Source organism: Acartia tonsa, chromosome 3 (genome assembly GCF_053477335.1).
Source record: "Acartia tonsa isolate MP-2025a chromosome 3, ASM5347733v1, whole genome shotgun sequence".
Taxonomy (NCBI): domain Eukaryota; kingdom Metazoa; phylum Arthropoda; class Copepoda; order Calanoida; family Acartiidae; genus Acartia; species Acartia tonsa.
In genome coordinates, this window is record NC_137262.1 from 41,031,680 (window position 1) to 41,048,106 (window position 16,427).

Consider the following 16,427-nt stretch of genomic DNA (forward strand, 5'->3'; position numbering starts at 1 on the left):
ACTAATATCTTACATTACGTCGCTGTCAAGTGTACCTTTTAGACTTAATATCTACAAAATATATCGTTCGACGTCCGTAAGTAAATTTTACGTAACAATAAGTTGTCAACCCTTTGTTTATGTTTGAGCGGTCAAAAGTGATAGGGGTTGGATTTGAGCGAGGTTATAAAAAGCTGGCGGCCCAGTAATTATGCTCATTTTATTAATAATTGTCTTTGCGAGCGGAGCTTGCGTTCGAGTGTTTAATTTTACCGCTAAATTCCAAGAGAATTTATATAAAAGTGATAAAATATAGTAACCCGTTTGTTTTATATGAATGTTTTTATGTTATAGATTGTTGATATGCCCATTATTGCATTCGTTAGCCGCTATTTAAGACTCAAGAATCTTATTTTCTTCGTCGATAAGGCCTTTATCACTGTATTTTTAAACGAAAGTGGGTTAGAAGCAATATGGGTACATCTTCAATATATGACAATTTTGTTTTATATAATATTTGTAGTTTTGATAGGACATATCTGAGTCATCAGGTAAATTGACGTACCTTGTTTTGTTTACGTTTTCCATCTGCGAAAGTTAAATTCGTTCATCGTAAACAAAACTTATATTGACACAGATATGTTCCATCATTCTATTCGTTTTAACTTTTGATTACAGCATCCCCTTTTTATAATCAAAATTTATTGAGTCCTGATTCAAATCTTCTAAAACAATTTTACTATAGGTTTTAAAATAAGGTTTTCTTTTTACTTAATTCAATTATAATGACGCTAATTGATAGGTTATTTACGTTACGAGTAACTCAACCATATTTATTTTAAAATGGTCGCTTACAAAAATTATATTTAGCTAGCTTTATCGAAAGCGCTTTTAAAACGTCATTGAAAATATTCAGATTTAGCTAGTACATAAGTTTTTTTTTTTTTATTGCTTGATACATCATAATGAATATGTTTTTGATAGCTCAGCGATAGCTATTTTTAAGCGTTGAATCATGTAAAATTAATTACATATTCTTTAACTTAATTGAATCTAATAAAACAAAGTTTTAATGTTTGAATAGCTTAACGATAGCTATTTTTAAGCGTTGAATCATGTAAGATTAATTACATATTCTTTAACTTAAAGAATTTTACTTTTAGATGATAAATCAAAGTTTTAATGGTTAGGAGGTTCAACCATAGTTGCTTAGAATACAAAAAAAAATATTCGTGTGTACAGTCTTTTTCATAAAATTAACTTTACTATATTGCCTTTCAGAATCACTAGTCCTCTATTTTAAATTTACATTCGCTCATAATGTATATACCTGACAGCCTGGACGCGCATCAGAATATTAAGGAAAGATTCGAGGAATCAATGAGAGCGGCTGCGGCCACTCTTGCCAATTCCTCGTTTCTTGAAAACTCCTTAGACGACTCGAGTTCAGTGTACAGCGATCAGTCTGGGATGCCAAGCCTTGCTGATGTCGATGACTATGGGAGTACAAGTAATTTTGATTCTGTAGAGTCCGAAAGGGATCAAGGGGAGATGTTTGGCAACGAGCATCTCTCACTGATGCTTAGTAGAACGATACAAATCATCTGGTCTCTCCTCAATTCGGTGATGCAGAACTCCTGCGGTGACATTGGTGACGATGTTGCCGGAGGTGATTCTGGGTCTGCCGAGTCGAGGAGAGACCAGAAGACGAGTCTGGACACATTCAACATGGATGGCTTAATTAACATGTTGTTGGGTTTAGGCTTGTTTTCATGTGCTCTCATAGTGGTCTTCTTCGGTGCTGTAGGGCTTGAGACTCTAACAAGATTAGACAACACCTCAGACAGGTCGCTGGCTCGCTGGATAAGAGATGTATGTACGCGCCTCCGAAACATAGGCGTCAGGACCATTGAGCTTCTTCACTGCAGTAACAGGACCAACAGGACTAGATCAGGGGTTATGTCGCCAACTGTGGAGCCGTCGGACACCATGTATGAAGCCGCGTCCTCTGTGATGGATGATATTCTGTCAGATACACAGGTGAGTTTTCTTCTGTTGTATATTTCTTTTCTGTTTTGTATAATTTTTTTTTTTTTCTAGCCACCCGTTTTGTCTAATAAAGCATCATGTTGTTGCAGGGTTGTTCTGTCCTATTCTCACTTCCTCAACGTTGACTTTCGGCTCTTCCATATATATCGCTCACCGTTTATCGTCGTTTTATGTCGCCAGAGAAATCCGCTCGGTTACCGCAATTAAATTGAGATACCAGTTAACCTTTACTAAAATCTTAATTAGCAACCTAATATTATTTCCCTCTGGGAAGGTTAAGAGTTTGCTCGTGCCGCACGTTTCTCATTGGGGGTTTAAATGTTAGATCAAGACTTTAATGTTTTCCTTTTGTTTTAGGCTCCCTCTGCTAGTCCATCGACTCCAGCCGAAGTGAGATCCAGAGTTGGGCTGTTTGCCGTACACCGTCTGTCTGCCACTGAGGATCGAGTTACTGGAAGTAATGTGCCTGCGGGATTGGACACCTCGTCGGGAAGTCCTGGCTTCCGTCCGTTGATCTTTGATCAAACAGAGCGTCTACATGTAAGTATCCATGCTTTAGTTTTCTATTAATTTTCAGAAAGAGGCCGTACATTTGTACACGTATCTAGAGGTATTTGCAACTAAAATTCTTTTATTGGTAGAATATTAATCTTAAAATGTATGGTTGCATAAGCATTTTTGAACCGATCTAAGATTTTAATTCTGGTATAAAGCGGGTTGAATTGCTACCTAATCATATAGCTTTACAGGATTTTAGGCATTCTCATTTCCTGATTTTCCTAGATTCTTTGTTGGTGTTGCGATTAAACTAATAAGATCTATTATATTTTAGGCGACCAACTCCATCCCCCTGACGCAGTTTTACACCAATATGGGGAGGTGTAATCGGGTCAGTTCTGAGAGGACAGCTGAGGGATCCAGCGACAGCTCTTCCTTGAGCTCTATTATGTGCCTTAGTCGCATTGAATCTCCATCTGCAGCTGATTTGTCTGTGGTAAGTTTGATAAGTTCTTATAATATTTCTCCGTTGCAAAAATTACGTAACTTAGACTAGGCTGTTTAGCTCAGATAGCTATGCGTTTAGACAATAACTTTACTTTAACTGTGGTGTAACTCCTTCCTAATAGTTAATATCAAGATTCTGGATAAAGTATTAGTGATGTATAAGAAAGAATGACTCACAAACATATATGGATAAGCGTTGATACATTCTCTTGTGAACATTTATTAAAATGATTGTCTAATAATGTCCCTTTTCTTAATTTTAGGATGCGGCCAGTTTAGTCCCACTGGTTGACGATATCGAGGACGCCGATCTCCCGCCCATTAGATTTAATGCGGTGACTGATGAGATCGAGTACCCCACACCACTGCGGGTTCTCAGTTTAGAACGTCTGCGCCGCTCCATGCGTACTCCAACTCCTGCCATCTTGGAAGAGATAACATCAGCGGAGAGTAGCTTCAATTCAGCTACGCGTTCCTCAGATAATAACAGAACAGAGGATTCCGGCGTTGAGGGAGTCCCTCGACGTCGGGGTCCCACGTTCCCTAAACGTACGCCGTAAAGTGGCGCTGTTAGCTTGGTTGAACTATGACATACAAATTTTAAGACAATGACCAGTTTTAGACAACATGTGACTAAATTTACAGATTTTCTAATTTTTTTATGTAACTAGTCAAAATAGTAATCACTATGAAGTAAAGACTTTTGTTATTAGACATTATGACTTTTTATACTGTACAAAGCCAAACATTAATTTACACTTCTGCCATTATGTTATGTATATACATGTTTAGTCTGTAAGGATATTTAGTATGTAAGGAAATGATTATAAGGTTGTATTTTCTTTATGCCCATAATTTAAAACTTCATTCAATTCTTAATTACTTTCTTCGTAAGCGAACTAATCCTTTTCTTTTCTCAATAGTATATTAACAACTGTAATTACAGCCTTATGTCGCAGTTTATTCATTCTTGTTAGCTTGTAAGGGTCATGTATATATAGATATTTAATCGAACTCGCACCTCAGTACCTTTTCTCTAAATTTCATTTATATCCATCCCTGTGCATTAATCGTGAATTTTAATTGTGCTGTGATATAGAGAGGACTTGTAAATAGCATATGTATTTTTTTTTTGTAACCAATATCTAAGTAGACCGAAAGACTGACGTTAGACAAAGTTATTTACATACGCTTATTCAAGTATTTTTTTTAAGAAAACTCATGTAAAGACTGTTTGTGATTCAAGTAATTAAAGTAATATCATTGATTGGATGATCTCATTAAGGAAGCTTTATTTAATTAGTAAGGCTTAGAGTAAATAGCGTTTCCCTTTTAAATTTCAATACAATAGTCATAAAGTTTAAAGTCTCAAGGTAAAATGTTCTTATGTCCCTTTAGATTTAAAACTAAGTCTTATTTCCAACAAGTAGAGTTAAATTTTTGGCTCCCGTTGGCTTGTCATTAGGCTATGTGCTTTTTATATGTACAAATTCAACATTTAGCGTTCAATTAATCGTATTAGCAATCTCGAAGTTTTATTATGTGCCATTATACAGCTTATGTCCAAATTATATTAACTAAGATGTTAAATTGTCAGAAAACTTCTTACTATCATAATGTTTTTCAACTACTGTAAAAATAAAAGTTTATGTTCTGTTTTCAAAATTGATTTAATTTTAAGTTTTCACCAAAGAAAAATATTTGTCAAAAAAAATTTTATACCTTTTCTAAAGATTATTTACTTTTGTTAAAATAAATATAGTGATTTTAAGTAGCATATACACTGTTATTTACTGATTTAGTATTTGTTGTGTACAACTCCCGTTTACGTAGCTACTCTATAAGTATTATTGTCTGTTCCTTAATTTAGTTAGATACATAATTAAAGTTTATTTTTACAAGGTGCTTAGTCTAGCTTACATTCACTTGGTTTATGATAACTTTTATAAATAACAAAATTTCTTGCTATGTTCTTTTTGATATCTCAACTATGATTTATGCGATTAATTTCCTATCGTTTTCAATAATTACATAGAGATATATGAGAATATAAGTATTTTACATCAATACACATATGTACAAGAGGTTTTATCATATGCAAAACTTTTATATCGTTAGGATACGTCCGTACGTCATTGTTAGAAATCAGATTATAAGAATCAGTTTTAATCTAGTTTACTCTTCGTGGATAGTGGGGAGAGTACAATGTCCAGAAATGAGGAGGACTGTGTCTCTCAGATTCTCTATTTGGCGTGCTACTGCCCGTAATTCGTCTGTTATAGTCTGTCGACTTCTATACTCCTGCTGTCTATACCGTATAACCAAACGGTTGTATGAGTCTCTATAAGTGTTTCTAAGTATACGACAATGCAAGTATCGTACAATACGACTAGGTTGGCTGATTCCACAACTAATTTTAAACGATAACATTTCTTTAATCATCGTAAGCAAGTTATAACAATATTCTACTAGGTTTGCGAAGGTCTCATGTAGAATTCGTTGTGATCTAGGCATAGGCTTTCGGAATCTAGTTTGCATTTTATAACTTTTGTAAAATATTCTGTTAAGACTTACGTGTTATGTGATAACTGTAGTACTTCACAAGGTTGGTGATTTCCTCACTTGTGGATATGTTATAGTAAACTGACTCAATTTCAGGATAAAATTTAAGTTATCGTTATTGTTTACTACTACTAAAATTCTGAGTGGGCGTTTCCTGTCCGAAGTTATAATTAAAGTTTTTGACATATTTTTTGTATGTAGAGTGGTTATAGTTTCTAATAACTAATCAACTCATCACAATTCAAGGCGTATATATATAGGTTGCCTATTAGTACTGCTATGTTTGTACACTTTGTACAATTTGTATTAAATGTTTTAAATAGTTTTTGTGTATATTTTAGGGTGCATATTTAACATTTGTAACATTCGTATTTTTGTACAATCTGTATCAATCGTTTGACTCTGTTTGCCTATACAGAATCAAAACTCTCTATATGCAAATTTTTTTTTATGTAAGTGTTTTTGAAGGGATCGACTCTTTAGTCGACGTATATTGCATATAGTTGGTCTCCCCTGCTGAAGAGAAAAGATGTATATTTTACCACTGGATATATAACCTTGAGTGGGAAAATTTACATGAATATGATAACTTAGTTATCAGATTAGAATAACATATTATCATATTGTTCACAAGTTTACAGGGTAAATGGAAATGTAAATTATGGTTGTGAACTTGTGCCATTCCGAAATCTGACATGTCTATCATTTATTTTCCTAAGTCGTCGACCTCCGGTAATAAATACGGAATCGAGTGTCATGTCCTCATCGGCACTTGAGTCCTCTATGTCCGAATCAGAGTCTAATGGTTTCTTATTTTGTGACGCTTCTTTTCGTGTTTCTAAGGGTGAGTGTGCGCGTATTCCTGGTTGTGGATCCTTTGAATTAACCGGGAATATAAGCGGAAGTGTGTCATTTTTAACTAATGTGGCTATCTCTTGATTTGTGAGTTTATTATAAGGCTTTGTAATAATATCCCTTATTTCCTCTGGGAGGGTGTCAAAATGTTCGTCCATAGGCTTGAACTTTTTGATTTCGTTGAAAGAGTATTTAAATATTTCAGTTCTTTTGTCTGAAATTCTTTCAAGCTTGCAACTGTTAGGGCTTACATCCAAAACTCTATAGGGTGAAATATGATAGATAGGAGTAAGGTTGGGGTTAACACCAGGTGTAATAGTGTGATTTCTAACCAAGACAAGATCTCCTATATCAAATTGTTTGTGTATGCGGGTTTTGTTAATATACTTTAGTCTTGCCTCCCTTCCCTTTTCAATAGCTTTTGCTGAAATGTCCAAGTTTTCTTGTATACCGTCCGAGAGGTCTTGCACATAGGCTTCTGTGCGAGCTATTTCAGGGTGATATTCATCCGGTTTTATTGCTCCAAAGAACAATTTAGACAGGGAGCTACGTGTCCCGAATAATAATTCCATGGGTGAAAATCCAGTTTTTGGTATTTTAGTGCAATTATATTGTCGGACTATTAACGGTAGTAGATATACCCATGAGGTTTTTGAGTCTTGCGCCAAAATTTTAATGATTGGCCATTTTATTACTTTGTTGCTAGCTTCCACCAATCCTTTAGAGGGTGAAAAGTACGCAGTAGAATACAAAACTCGGATGCCAATAGAAGCAAAGAATATCAAATTTTGCTTTTCTAAAAATGATTTTGCATTGTCGCACAATATTTGTCTGGGGGAGAAATTAGGATAGAAATAAAACATGAATTTGTTTATAAATTCACGGGATGTGAGTGATTTCATGGGATATGCAAGAATCATTCCTGTTAGTTGGCAGACTATAGTGAGGATATGATTATAACTACGATATGGGGGCAAGGATTGTATATAGTCAATACTTACACATTCAAAAGGTCTTGAAATTGTACTATAAGTTCCTACTTGTTCTAATTTTGTAGATGAATTTTGAAGTTGACAATTTAAACAAGATCTAGTGTAATTTCTAACATATTTCTTAAGGTTAGGGTGGAAGAAATTTTGCATATTCAAAAGCATTTTAATTTCTCCACTATGTACTAACAAAAGATGAGTATAGCATACTAATACTGGTAATAGTTTGGTTGGGAGATAAACCTTTAAATCTCCTTTTATTTTTGTAAACAGAATCGTGTCTTTAAGTTCGTAGTTCTGTCTTTTATAAGTGTAGGTGTTTGATTTAGAGGTTAGACAACGTGTGTAAATGTTAGAGTATTCATCTTTTTGGTTTGCAATTATATTTTCTATGCTAATCCTTTCTTTTAGGATTTCCAAAGGTCTTAGTACTTTGCCTATAACTCTATGTTCTGCGGCAAGTGAATTTATGGTGATTTTGGGTTTTTGTTGCTTTGGCTGTGGGGGTTGTTCATCATAACCCAAATAGTCGGGGTTATCCACAATGAACTGTGTCCATTCTTCAATAGTCCAAACTTTATATTGGGGTAAATTATCTTCAAACCCAGATTTAACAAATTTAGGTAGGGCTACCTTTTTAATGCTTGGTAAAGTAGCCTTATATGCCCTTGTTAAGAAATCTGCCAAATTGTCTTCTCCTCTCAAGAAAGACATTGTTAGCTTCGGTATTAGAGTTAACAGAGTGGTATTCCACCTCTTCAATTTATTAACGGCTGTTAGTGCTTTAGGATTGAAGAGATAATAAGCACATTTTGCGTCTGTTAACAAAGTACATTCACAGCTTGGACCTATTAGAGTTCTAAACGAGTTTGCTGCATAAATAATTCCTAGGATTTCAATGTCTATGATATGTAATCTTGACTCAGCAACGGTAATTTTCTTTGAGGTATATGCGATAATTTCAAACATAGATGCTAAAGATTTTAAATTAAAGCTATTGGTTGATGAAACCATTGCGGGTCTTATTATGTGTTGCTCTTTGTGTCCATATAGTAAAAATACAAAAGGGGGTTTTGTTTTGTCTGAACAGTGTTGAGTGACAGGTTTGGCACCCTCTATATTTGTGATAACTATCACAGGACGGTACATAGCTACACTAAGAGCTTCAAATATGAGTTGTTGCGGATCTAGATATACATATCAATGCTCTAGTTTGCGAATAAATTCTAAGAATTTGTCCCTATCATTATTAAATACAAATTGAATATACTTTTGTCTCAACATCGTAGAACGTATAATTTTTGATGCTCTTTGCAGGATGGTGGTCAAAGGTGTTTGAACTTTATTTAGTTCTAAAAGCAATTGTAAAGATATCCCGAGACTATTGTGTACAGTGTCTTCAGGATAGCCCAAAGTTTTACTAGCCAAATATTCAAACTCGGGTGGTCCATCTTCAGACATACGCTTAGCATAATCCTTAATGTTTTCACCTTCATTCTGCAAAGGTAGGGGTAAAATTGGTAACCTATTATCATAAATAACATGGTGTACAGGATCATCGAAGTTTAGCCCAGGGGGTAGGGTTTTAGCCTGTAATTCTGGTGTCACTATTTGCGCTAAGACTGCTGAATATGAGCCAGTCGAGGTGCCGGCTGCATCTGACAAGATAATCTTAGGTGCCGATAAGTTAACTAATTTGCTAAAAATTGGTCCTGAAGCTAAAGCTTTCTTAATGTCTTCGAATGCTTGTCTTTGTTCTGGAGTTGGGACAAAAGTTTTACCTAATCTAGTAGATGTAAGTGAAGTTAGAATATGTGTAGGAGCCATAATATCAAATCTTAAATGTTTATGCATACTTTGTAGTACTCCCATAAAAGATCTCATTATAGTAATATCAGTAGGCATGGGAATATTTAGAAGTTTTTGTACTCGCCTTTGATCTACACAGCAATAATTATGTGAAATGAAGAATCCAAAGAAATTTACCCTACTTTTAAAAAGTTGTGATTTCTTTAAACTAATCTTTCCTTTATGCGTGTGTATTCTCCCCATAACTTTCTTCAAAATCTTAAAATGTATATTCAATGATTCTGATCTAGTTTTAGCTAGTTCAGTTGAGACAATGAAATCATCATAAATGTGTTGGACTTCTGGGATAGGTGAGTATACCATTTTAGCTAAATCACCGTCCATTACAACATTACCATTATCATCATAAACCAATTCCCAGTGTAATATCTTTTCCATAAAGCGTGATAGACTTTCAGGTGAAGTCTTAATGCCAGTGGGTAAGGATGCGTGTCTAAATGCTCCTAATGGGGTTGCAAACAATGTTAGGTCTCTGCAAGAAGGTTCTAGCGTTATACAATGAAAAGCGTTAGCCATGTCACTACTACTATGCACAAATTTATCCCTTAGTGACTGAATCAAATTTTCTGCTGTGGGTAGCAGTGCAGGTTCAGACTGCAGACAAGGATTCAATTGTTGAAAATTTACAACTAAACGAGGACAGCTCCCCTGATCCGACTTTGGAATCAGATAAGCTGGGCTTGCATAGTTGTTATAGGAATCCCCATCCAAATTAGCTCTTTCAATGGTGCCGTTCTTTAACAAAAACTCTAAGATAGATTGCATTTGCATTTTCTCTACGGGTGATAAATAATATAATTTCTTATGCTGGGGTAAAGTTTGACCAGGTTTTAGTCTAATTGTATAATTGCCCAGATATTTACTCATGTTACCTCTATCAGTAGAATGTGTAGATATGATATCGGGGTAAGATTTTAGGAATATGTCTTCTATATAATGTCTTACCTCTGGTGGATAGTCTGACAGCACCACAAGATCCTCTGGTTTAACAAACTGGTCCTTTGGCACACTATAGCCAGTAGGTTCTGTTACATAGTCCATGAGGTTATCAGATTCAGCTATATGTTTTAAGCCAAGTTCAATAACGTCATCACTATTCTCAAAGAGTTTATTCTTTTCAGGATCTGGTGTAGTTAGAATTTCATCAATATTAGAACCGTAGTCAGATAAGGCTACTCCTGGTACTGGAGTGTCATTGTTTATAGCTGTAGGATTCGGTATATATCCATCAGCTAAAGGAAAAGATCGTTCTACCAGATTGATGGCGCTGTATTTTGGTAGCTATAAGAGTTGAACTGAGTGGTTTCGGGTGTCTAGGGAGATCTGATTGATGGCTGGAGCCGTAGCTTTTTCTGCGTGTCGCTCCAGGGCTTGTACAATCTCATCTAGCTCAGTTGTCACAGATACATTGTGTAGGAATGATTGCGTAAAATCAAAGTCTGTGGTGATCTCCTTGACTACAAATTGGTTGCTTGGTTTCAAGTATCCGGTGATAACAGTGTTAGTGATTGCATGCTCAGTGACATTTGTTATCATTGCTCTTCCACTAAGTTGTCCTCGGTTGTTGACAGTCAGTTGCGTTTGTCCAGGTTGAATTTTAATTCCTCCATTTCTATCATTGGCAATGTGGTCATCGCTGAGAATGACTTTTGTTCCAGGAGCTAAGTTGAAGAAATGGTTGATGTTCATTTCTATAGTCTGAGTTTCATTAGGGTCAATTTTGTCTATTGTCCCTGTGCAGAGTTGTAACTCATAATCAGAACAGAACAGGCTATCTAGTACTCTCCCAGGATGGAACATAGAGTATAGATATGGTGCTGGCGGGTGGTTGTCCGCAACGAAAGTCAACCCTAATTGGAGATCTCTAATGCCATTCATTCCGATGATCATAGGTGTGACATTCTTGTGTTCCTCAGGTACAATCATAAATGGTACTGGTCTATAGATGCCTGAGAATTGTGTGAGACGAATCATGAGAGTTATTTCTCCAGCTACTGGGATTTTGTGTCCAGAATAGCTGACAAGAACCATGTCACTCTTTTCCAGATGGTTCTTAACCTCATTTTGTTGTACTCCAAATAACATACCAAAATAGCTGGTTGACATGATATTTCTGTCTGCTGCTGAGTCAAACAAAGCTGTCATGTATACATCGTAGTTTCCATTTGACATACAGCCGGAGCAGTTCAGGTACATTTTCCTATTTTCATCCATGATAGCTGCAGAACTATCTACCGCTAAAATCTTGGGGTCATTAGGATCCATTCGAACGGTGATAGCGTTAACCCTACTTGTTCTGCCACGCTCTTTGGATTGTCCATTGGCTTTGGCGTCAACCCATTCTTCATATGCCTGTTTAAACACACCACCAGGTCTTACTTTACCACTATGGTACAGTTCCATCATCGCTGGTCGTCCAGGGCATAGGTGTTGAGCGTGGTATAGGTCTTTGCCATACTTCTTGTGACAGCTTGGGCAGTATCCGGATGTTAGTGCTGTTTGATATTGTCGTCCTTGGTCATCGCACAGTAGTCTGCATCCATCTGATATTTTGTGTGAATTTTGACCACATGCACCACAGTAGCGCTTATTGGATGTTCCATAGGAGATATGATAATCTTGTTTGGTGTTCTTTTGTGGTTGTCTATCTCTATTATCCCTGTTTTCTCTGTTGTAGGTTTTAGGATAGGCTGGTTTAGCAGTAACTTCTCTAACTGTTGGCCTTTTATAATAGCTCGACGTAGCGGCAACTTTAGCAGGCTGTTTGTCTCTATTCATTCTTGTATCCCGGTCATGTGAGTAGTTGGTGTTGTTTGTCTTTTTATGAAGCGATAAATCTCCATTGTAACTGGCTGATACACCATTCTGCTGTAGGTCCAGATCTAGGTCTTCAGTTCTAGGATACATGGAAGCGGTCAACTCATGATATGTAGGGGATCTTCCAAGATCATGTGTGAGATTGTGATGGTTTTCAGATGCTATATTGCGGCTATTTGTTGGTAAGCTACGTTTGAGTGCCTCCACTGCAGTTATGTTGAATACATTCTGTCTTTCCTTCTTGTCTGTATAATGAACAGCGGCTCTGCTGGCAAGATTCTGAATTGTACTGACAAGCTTAGGGAATGACATGGCTTTGGTTCCCTTAAAGGCTATCAGCTTAGCTTGAGCTTCCTGTGGGCTGATGAGTATATCATACTGTAGCAGTAAGCTATTATAGACACTTTCAATAGATAGTCCAAGATTGAAACTCTGCTGGATAGTAGTATATGCTTCGCCAGTTGTGGTTCTAAGCATAAAGGTTTCAAATTCTGATCTTGAGAGGTTACATACCTCCTGAGCGGTGTTCATCTCTGATAGGTAATCAGTAATGTAGGGTGGTTTGCCGTCTCCTTTGAAGCAATGCTTGAGAGGGAAGGTTCCATTGGCTAACTTAAGCTTTTGATCGTTGCTTAGGGTGCTCTTGCTTGCATAGCTGCTTGGTGGTTTAATTCCAGTTTGGTTGGTGAAGTTACTGAAGTGTCGTTGAGTGCGTTTGTCATTCTCCTCCTGTACAATACGCTGGGCCTCTAACTCAACTTCACGTCTTTGTTCCTCTTTGTATTCCCTCATACTCTGTGTGTAGTTGGTACAGAAGTTCCTCATCATTTCTGAGTCCACACGTAGGTTGGGGTTACAAAGTCTTATTGTATCCAGGAATTGTGGGAACAGGAAATTTCCCAGAGGATCTGATAGTGTTGCTCTAACATATCGATCTCTGATCAGTGCATCTGGTGAGTCCTCGCGCATGGGTATGGATCTTACAGATTCCGTGTCTGGTTCTGGCGTCTTGGTTCTCTCACCATTCTGTTCTGGTTCCTCCTGGTTGGGCATTGGTTCCTCTCTTCGTGTATCATCTCCTGCAGAAGCTGCATCAGCTGACGGAGTTCTTCTTCCAGGCGTCGTCGAGCGTCCTCGACGTGGAGTGTTCGCCTTTTCAGCGTTGTCATCTTTCTTACTTTTATTAAATAATGGCATTACAGCTAGCTTAAAGCTTTTAAACTTTCTATGAGTTCTTTAAAGAAGCTTATGAGATGTTGTACTATTTTAGGATTTAAATAGCAGAGGTACAAGAAGAAACTGACTAATGCGCTTAACGTTAAAACAATCAAAAATTGTTTACAATAGCAAATTTTTCTTTTAAAGTTGTTAAATATAGATGAGTATGTATTGTCTACTTCACCTACAGTTGTTTCTACGTCGTGAATGCTTGCGTGTGAGCTTTGAATCTTATTCTGGAGTGTGCGCTAATGCACTCTTATCCTTAATTAAGCTCAACTGTAGAAACACTTTTACTTAGACTTATTCTATATTTGCCTATAAAGCTAATGTGGGTTGTTTAGCTGTACAAATTAGCTATAAAGTTAAATAGAATGTTAAGGTTTGCAGCGAAGTTAATTTGGGTATGCTAATATACTATCACAAATTAACTGTTATTTGCTTAGGCGTCGACTTTTCCTAGCAAATGTTATTGTTGAGAAAAACAGCAATTTATAATCCTTGTTGAATTCTTACTCCACTCTAAGGATATGTAGCTTACAATCTGCTTATTCCTGTAAGGCTTTATGAATATAACTTACTAAGGTTCACTCCCAAAGGATCGTCTATATTCTAATAGTATTGCAACGGTTTTGCCTGAATATCAAAGATCTCGCACCCAATACTTATAGTTGTATTAGGGTATGCCTACCAATCCTACTAAGTATTATTCGCGAATTATTATGGGGCTTCACTTGTGATTTCAATCCTTATAACTATATTATTGAGACTCAATTTAGATTGTTATATATATGAATATAATCAGTTTGTTTTCAAGGTTATTATAGACCGGATGTGCTCCACTTAATTAGTGAGAACACAAAATTCTATGTGTCTTACTGAAGTGTGATATCCTACGCAAGGTGATCAATCTATACGCTGGAAGTTGTCAATCAAACTCTTTAAAGTAGACTACAAGGTTGGTTTTATTGCTTGGTCAAATATTATTGAAAATCAAATTAGCTGAATTAGTGCACTTTTTTTTTCTAAAAAAGGTAACAATTTTGGATTATAAAGATTATGAACTATATGTACACACTTTATTTTACTTGGTTATAGACTTTATGCTAATAATCCTAAGTAAAATTAAATTTTCTCAATGGTATAAAAAGTAAAAATTTTTTTTTTCTTTGTTTTAATCCGGATTTTTATAAAGACAGTAGAGTACTTCCAATATTACTTGCTACTTCTTTTAGAGACGTCCCAAGACTCCCAAGATAGGCTGCTGCAACCTTTTGCTGCGTTTGGTTACTAGAACTTTGTCTCTTATAAGTGTGCTTTTAAATTACATATAGGGCTTAGGTTGTTGACTATACTTTTAAATCACTAATATTCACTATCACTAATGATTGATGGTTTATAACTCTTCTCAAGTTGTCTGTTGAATTCTGGCGGCACATGAAATAGAAATTTTAGCATTAGCAAAGCAAGTAAAAATTTAGTTTTCATGTCCTACTTATTGTTGAGTGAACTGTTTATTGTATTTATGTATATGTTTGTAAAGAACATACAAACAAAAAATTTTCTAAGTTAAGATTGAATTAAAAACTTTCTAAGTCAAAATAAAATAGAATCACTCTAAGTCCAAAGTTGGAAAATTTTGACTAAGTCCAAAAAGTTTCTAATGAAATTATTCTAAGTACAAAATCAATAAATTCTGGCTTAGGAAAAAAATTCTGAAAATATCTTAAGTACAAAATTAACAAATTTTGACTAAGTCAAAAAAAAATTTTCTTATTGAAATTATCCTAAGTACAAAGTTAGTGAGTTTTGACTGAGAAAAAAAAATTCTTTTCAGTGAAATTATACTAAGTACAAAATTAGTGAATTTTGACTAAGTCCAAAACTTTTCAATGAAATTATGCTAAGTACAAAATTAGTGAATTTATCTTGAGACAAAAGAAATAGAATTACTCTAAGTCCAGACGTGGAATATTTTGTCCGAGAAGAAATTTCCTAACAGTTCATTCACAAAGCTACTTTAGAGATTGCCTATAAGTCAAAAGAAATAGAATCACTCTAAGTCCACTGTTGGAGTATTTTGACTAAATGCAGATCTCGCTAAGTTAAGGATTTTAAGATTATAAAGTATTAGAGTGTTAGAATTATCCTTCACCAAAAGAAATAGAATCTCTCTAAGTCCATAATTGGAATATTTTGGCTAAGACAGAAATACTCTAAGACAAAATTTTCTTTTAAGTGTGGAAAATGAAATTTGTTAATCTAGTTGGAAAAATCGTAATTATTACAAGTCCGAATTTTGGTAAATTTCCAACCAAGTTCACAATTTCATAAAAATTACTATAAGTCCAGAAATTCGAGATTCTCTCTGTAACAAAAGAAATAGAAACGGTGCTAAGTCCAAAAGTGGAATATTTTGCTCAGAGTCTCAGGAAGTCTCTGGAGTTATTTCTCTGATTGCATACAGCAATTTGTCTACACTTATATCATTCCAACCGATCGATGTTGAGAATATCTTTGAGACTTTGAAATATTTTGTTTAACTCAAAATTTTGGAGGCAATAGTTATTTTGATACATCCGCATATAAATCAGAATTGCATTAAGAATATAAGTCCTAGGCATGTATAAGTAAGTGCAAATCTCAGAAAATCGGTTCTAACGGCACCAAAGTATTAGTACAGTTTAACTTGAGTATAAATGCTACAAGTTTGTAATAATCTTTTGGCCCTTTACTACGACTCAAGAGTACTAACTGCTTTCGGCATATTGTTTCAGAAACATGGCTCCAAAGACAATATGTATCCCAACTAACAGCGTTTCCCGTGTTCTATAGGATTTGCTCCTAAGTTTTCATTTAATAAGACAGTTCAAAATGGTCCTTCACAAATAGTGTTTTGATAGCTTATAAATGAAAAGTTACTCCATGCTTGATTCTTAATAAGTTCTGGTTTAAGTATCAAAGATTCAAGTATTTCAACACTTAGAGAATTTCCGAATAAGTAAAAATCATACTAAGTCCGAAGATTTATATATATACTCCGCCACCTAGCACAACTCCTAAATTTCAAAATTCTGACTAAGT

The 16,427-nt window shown here is 35.5% G+C and overlaps 3 protein-coding genes across 4 annotated transcripts in view; 2 read left to right on the top strand and 1 right to left on the bottom strand.

The window, feature by feature from the left end:
* The window catches only part of LOC145314183 (glycine receptor subunit alpha-4-like), a 252,330-nt gene that overhangs the window by 233,254 nt on the left and 2,649 nt on the right, over positions 1-16,427 (bottom strand). The gene's annotated exons all lie outside the window — the stretch shown is intronic.
* Positions 1-16,427, top strand: part of LOC145314184 (neo-calmodulin-like) — a 53,489-nt gene that overhangs the window by 30,892 nt on the left and 6,170 nt on the right. The window lies entirely within an intron of this gene.
* Positions 2,821-3,735, top strand: LOC145314185 (uncharacterized). Its single transcript, XM_080153999.1, has 2 exons — positions 2,821-3,022; positions 3,297-3,735. Exons 1-2 carry the CDS (start codon positions 2,900-2,902, stop codon positions 3,591-3,593), a joined length of 420 nt encoding a protein of 139 aa, XP_080010125.1. The 5' UTR covers positions 2,821-2,899; the 3' UTR covers positions 3,594-3,735.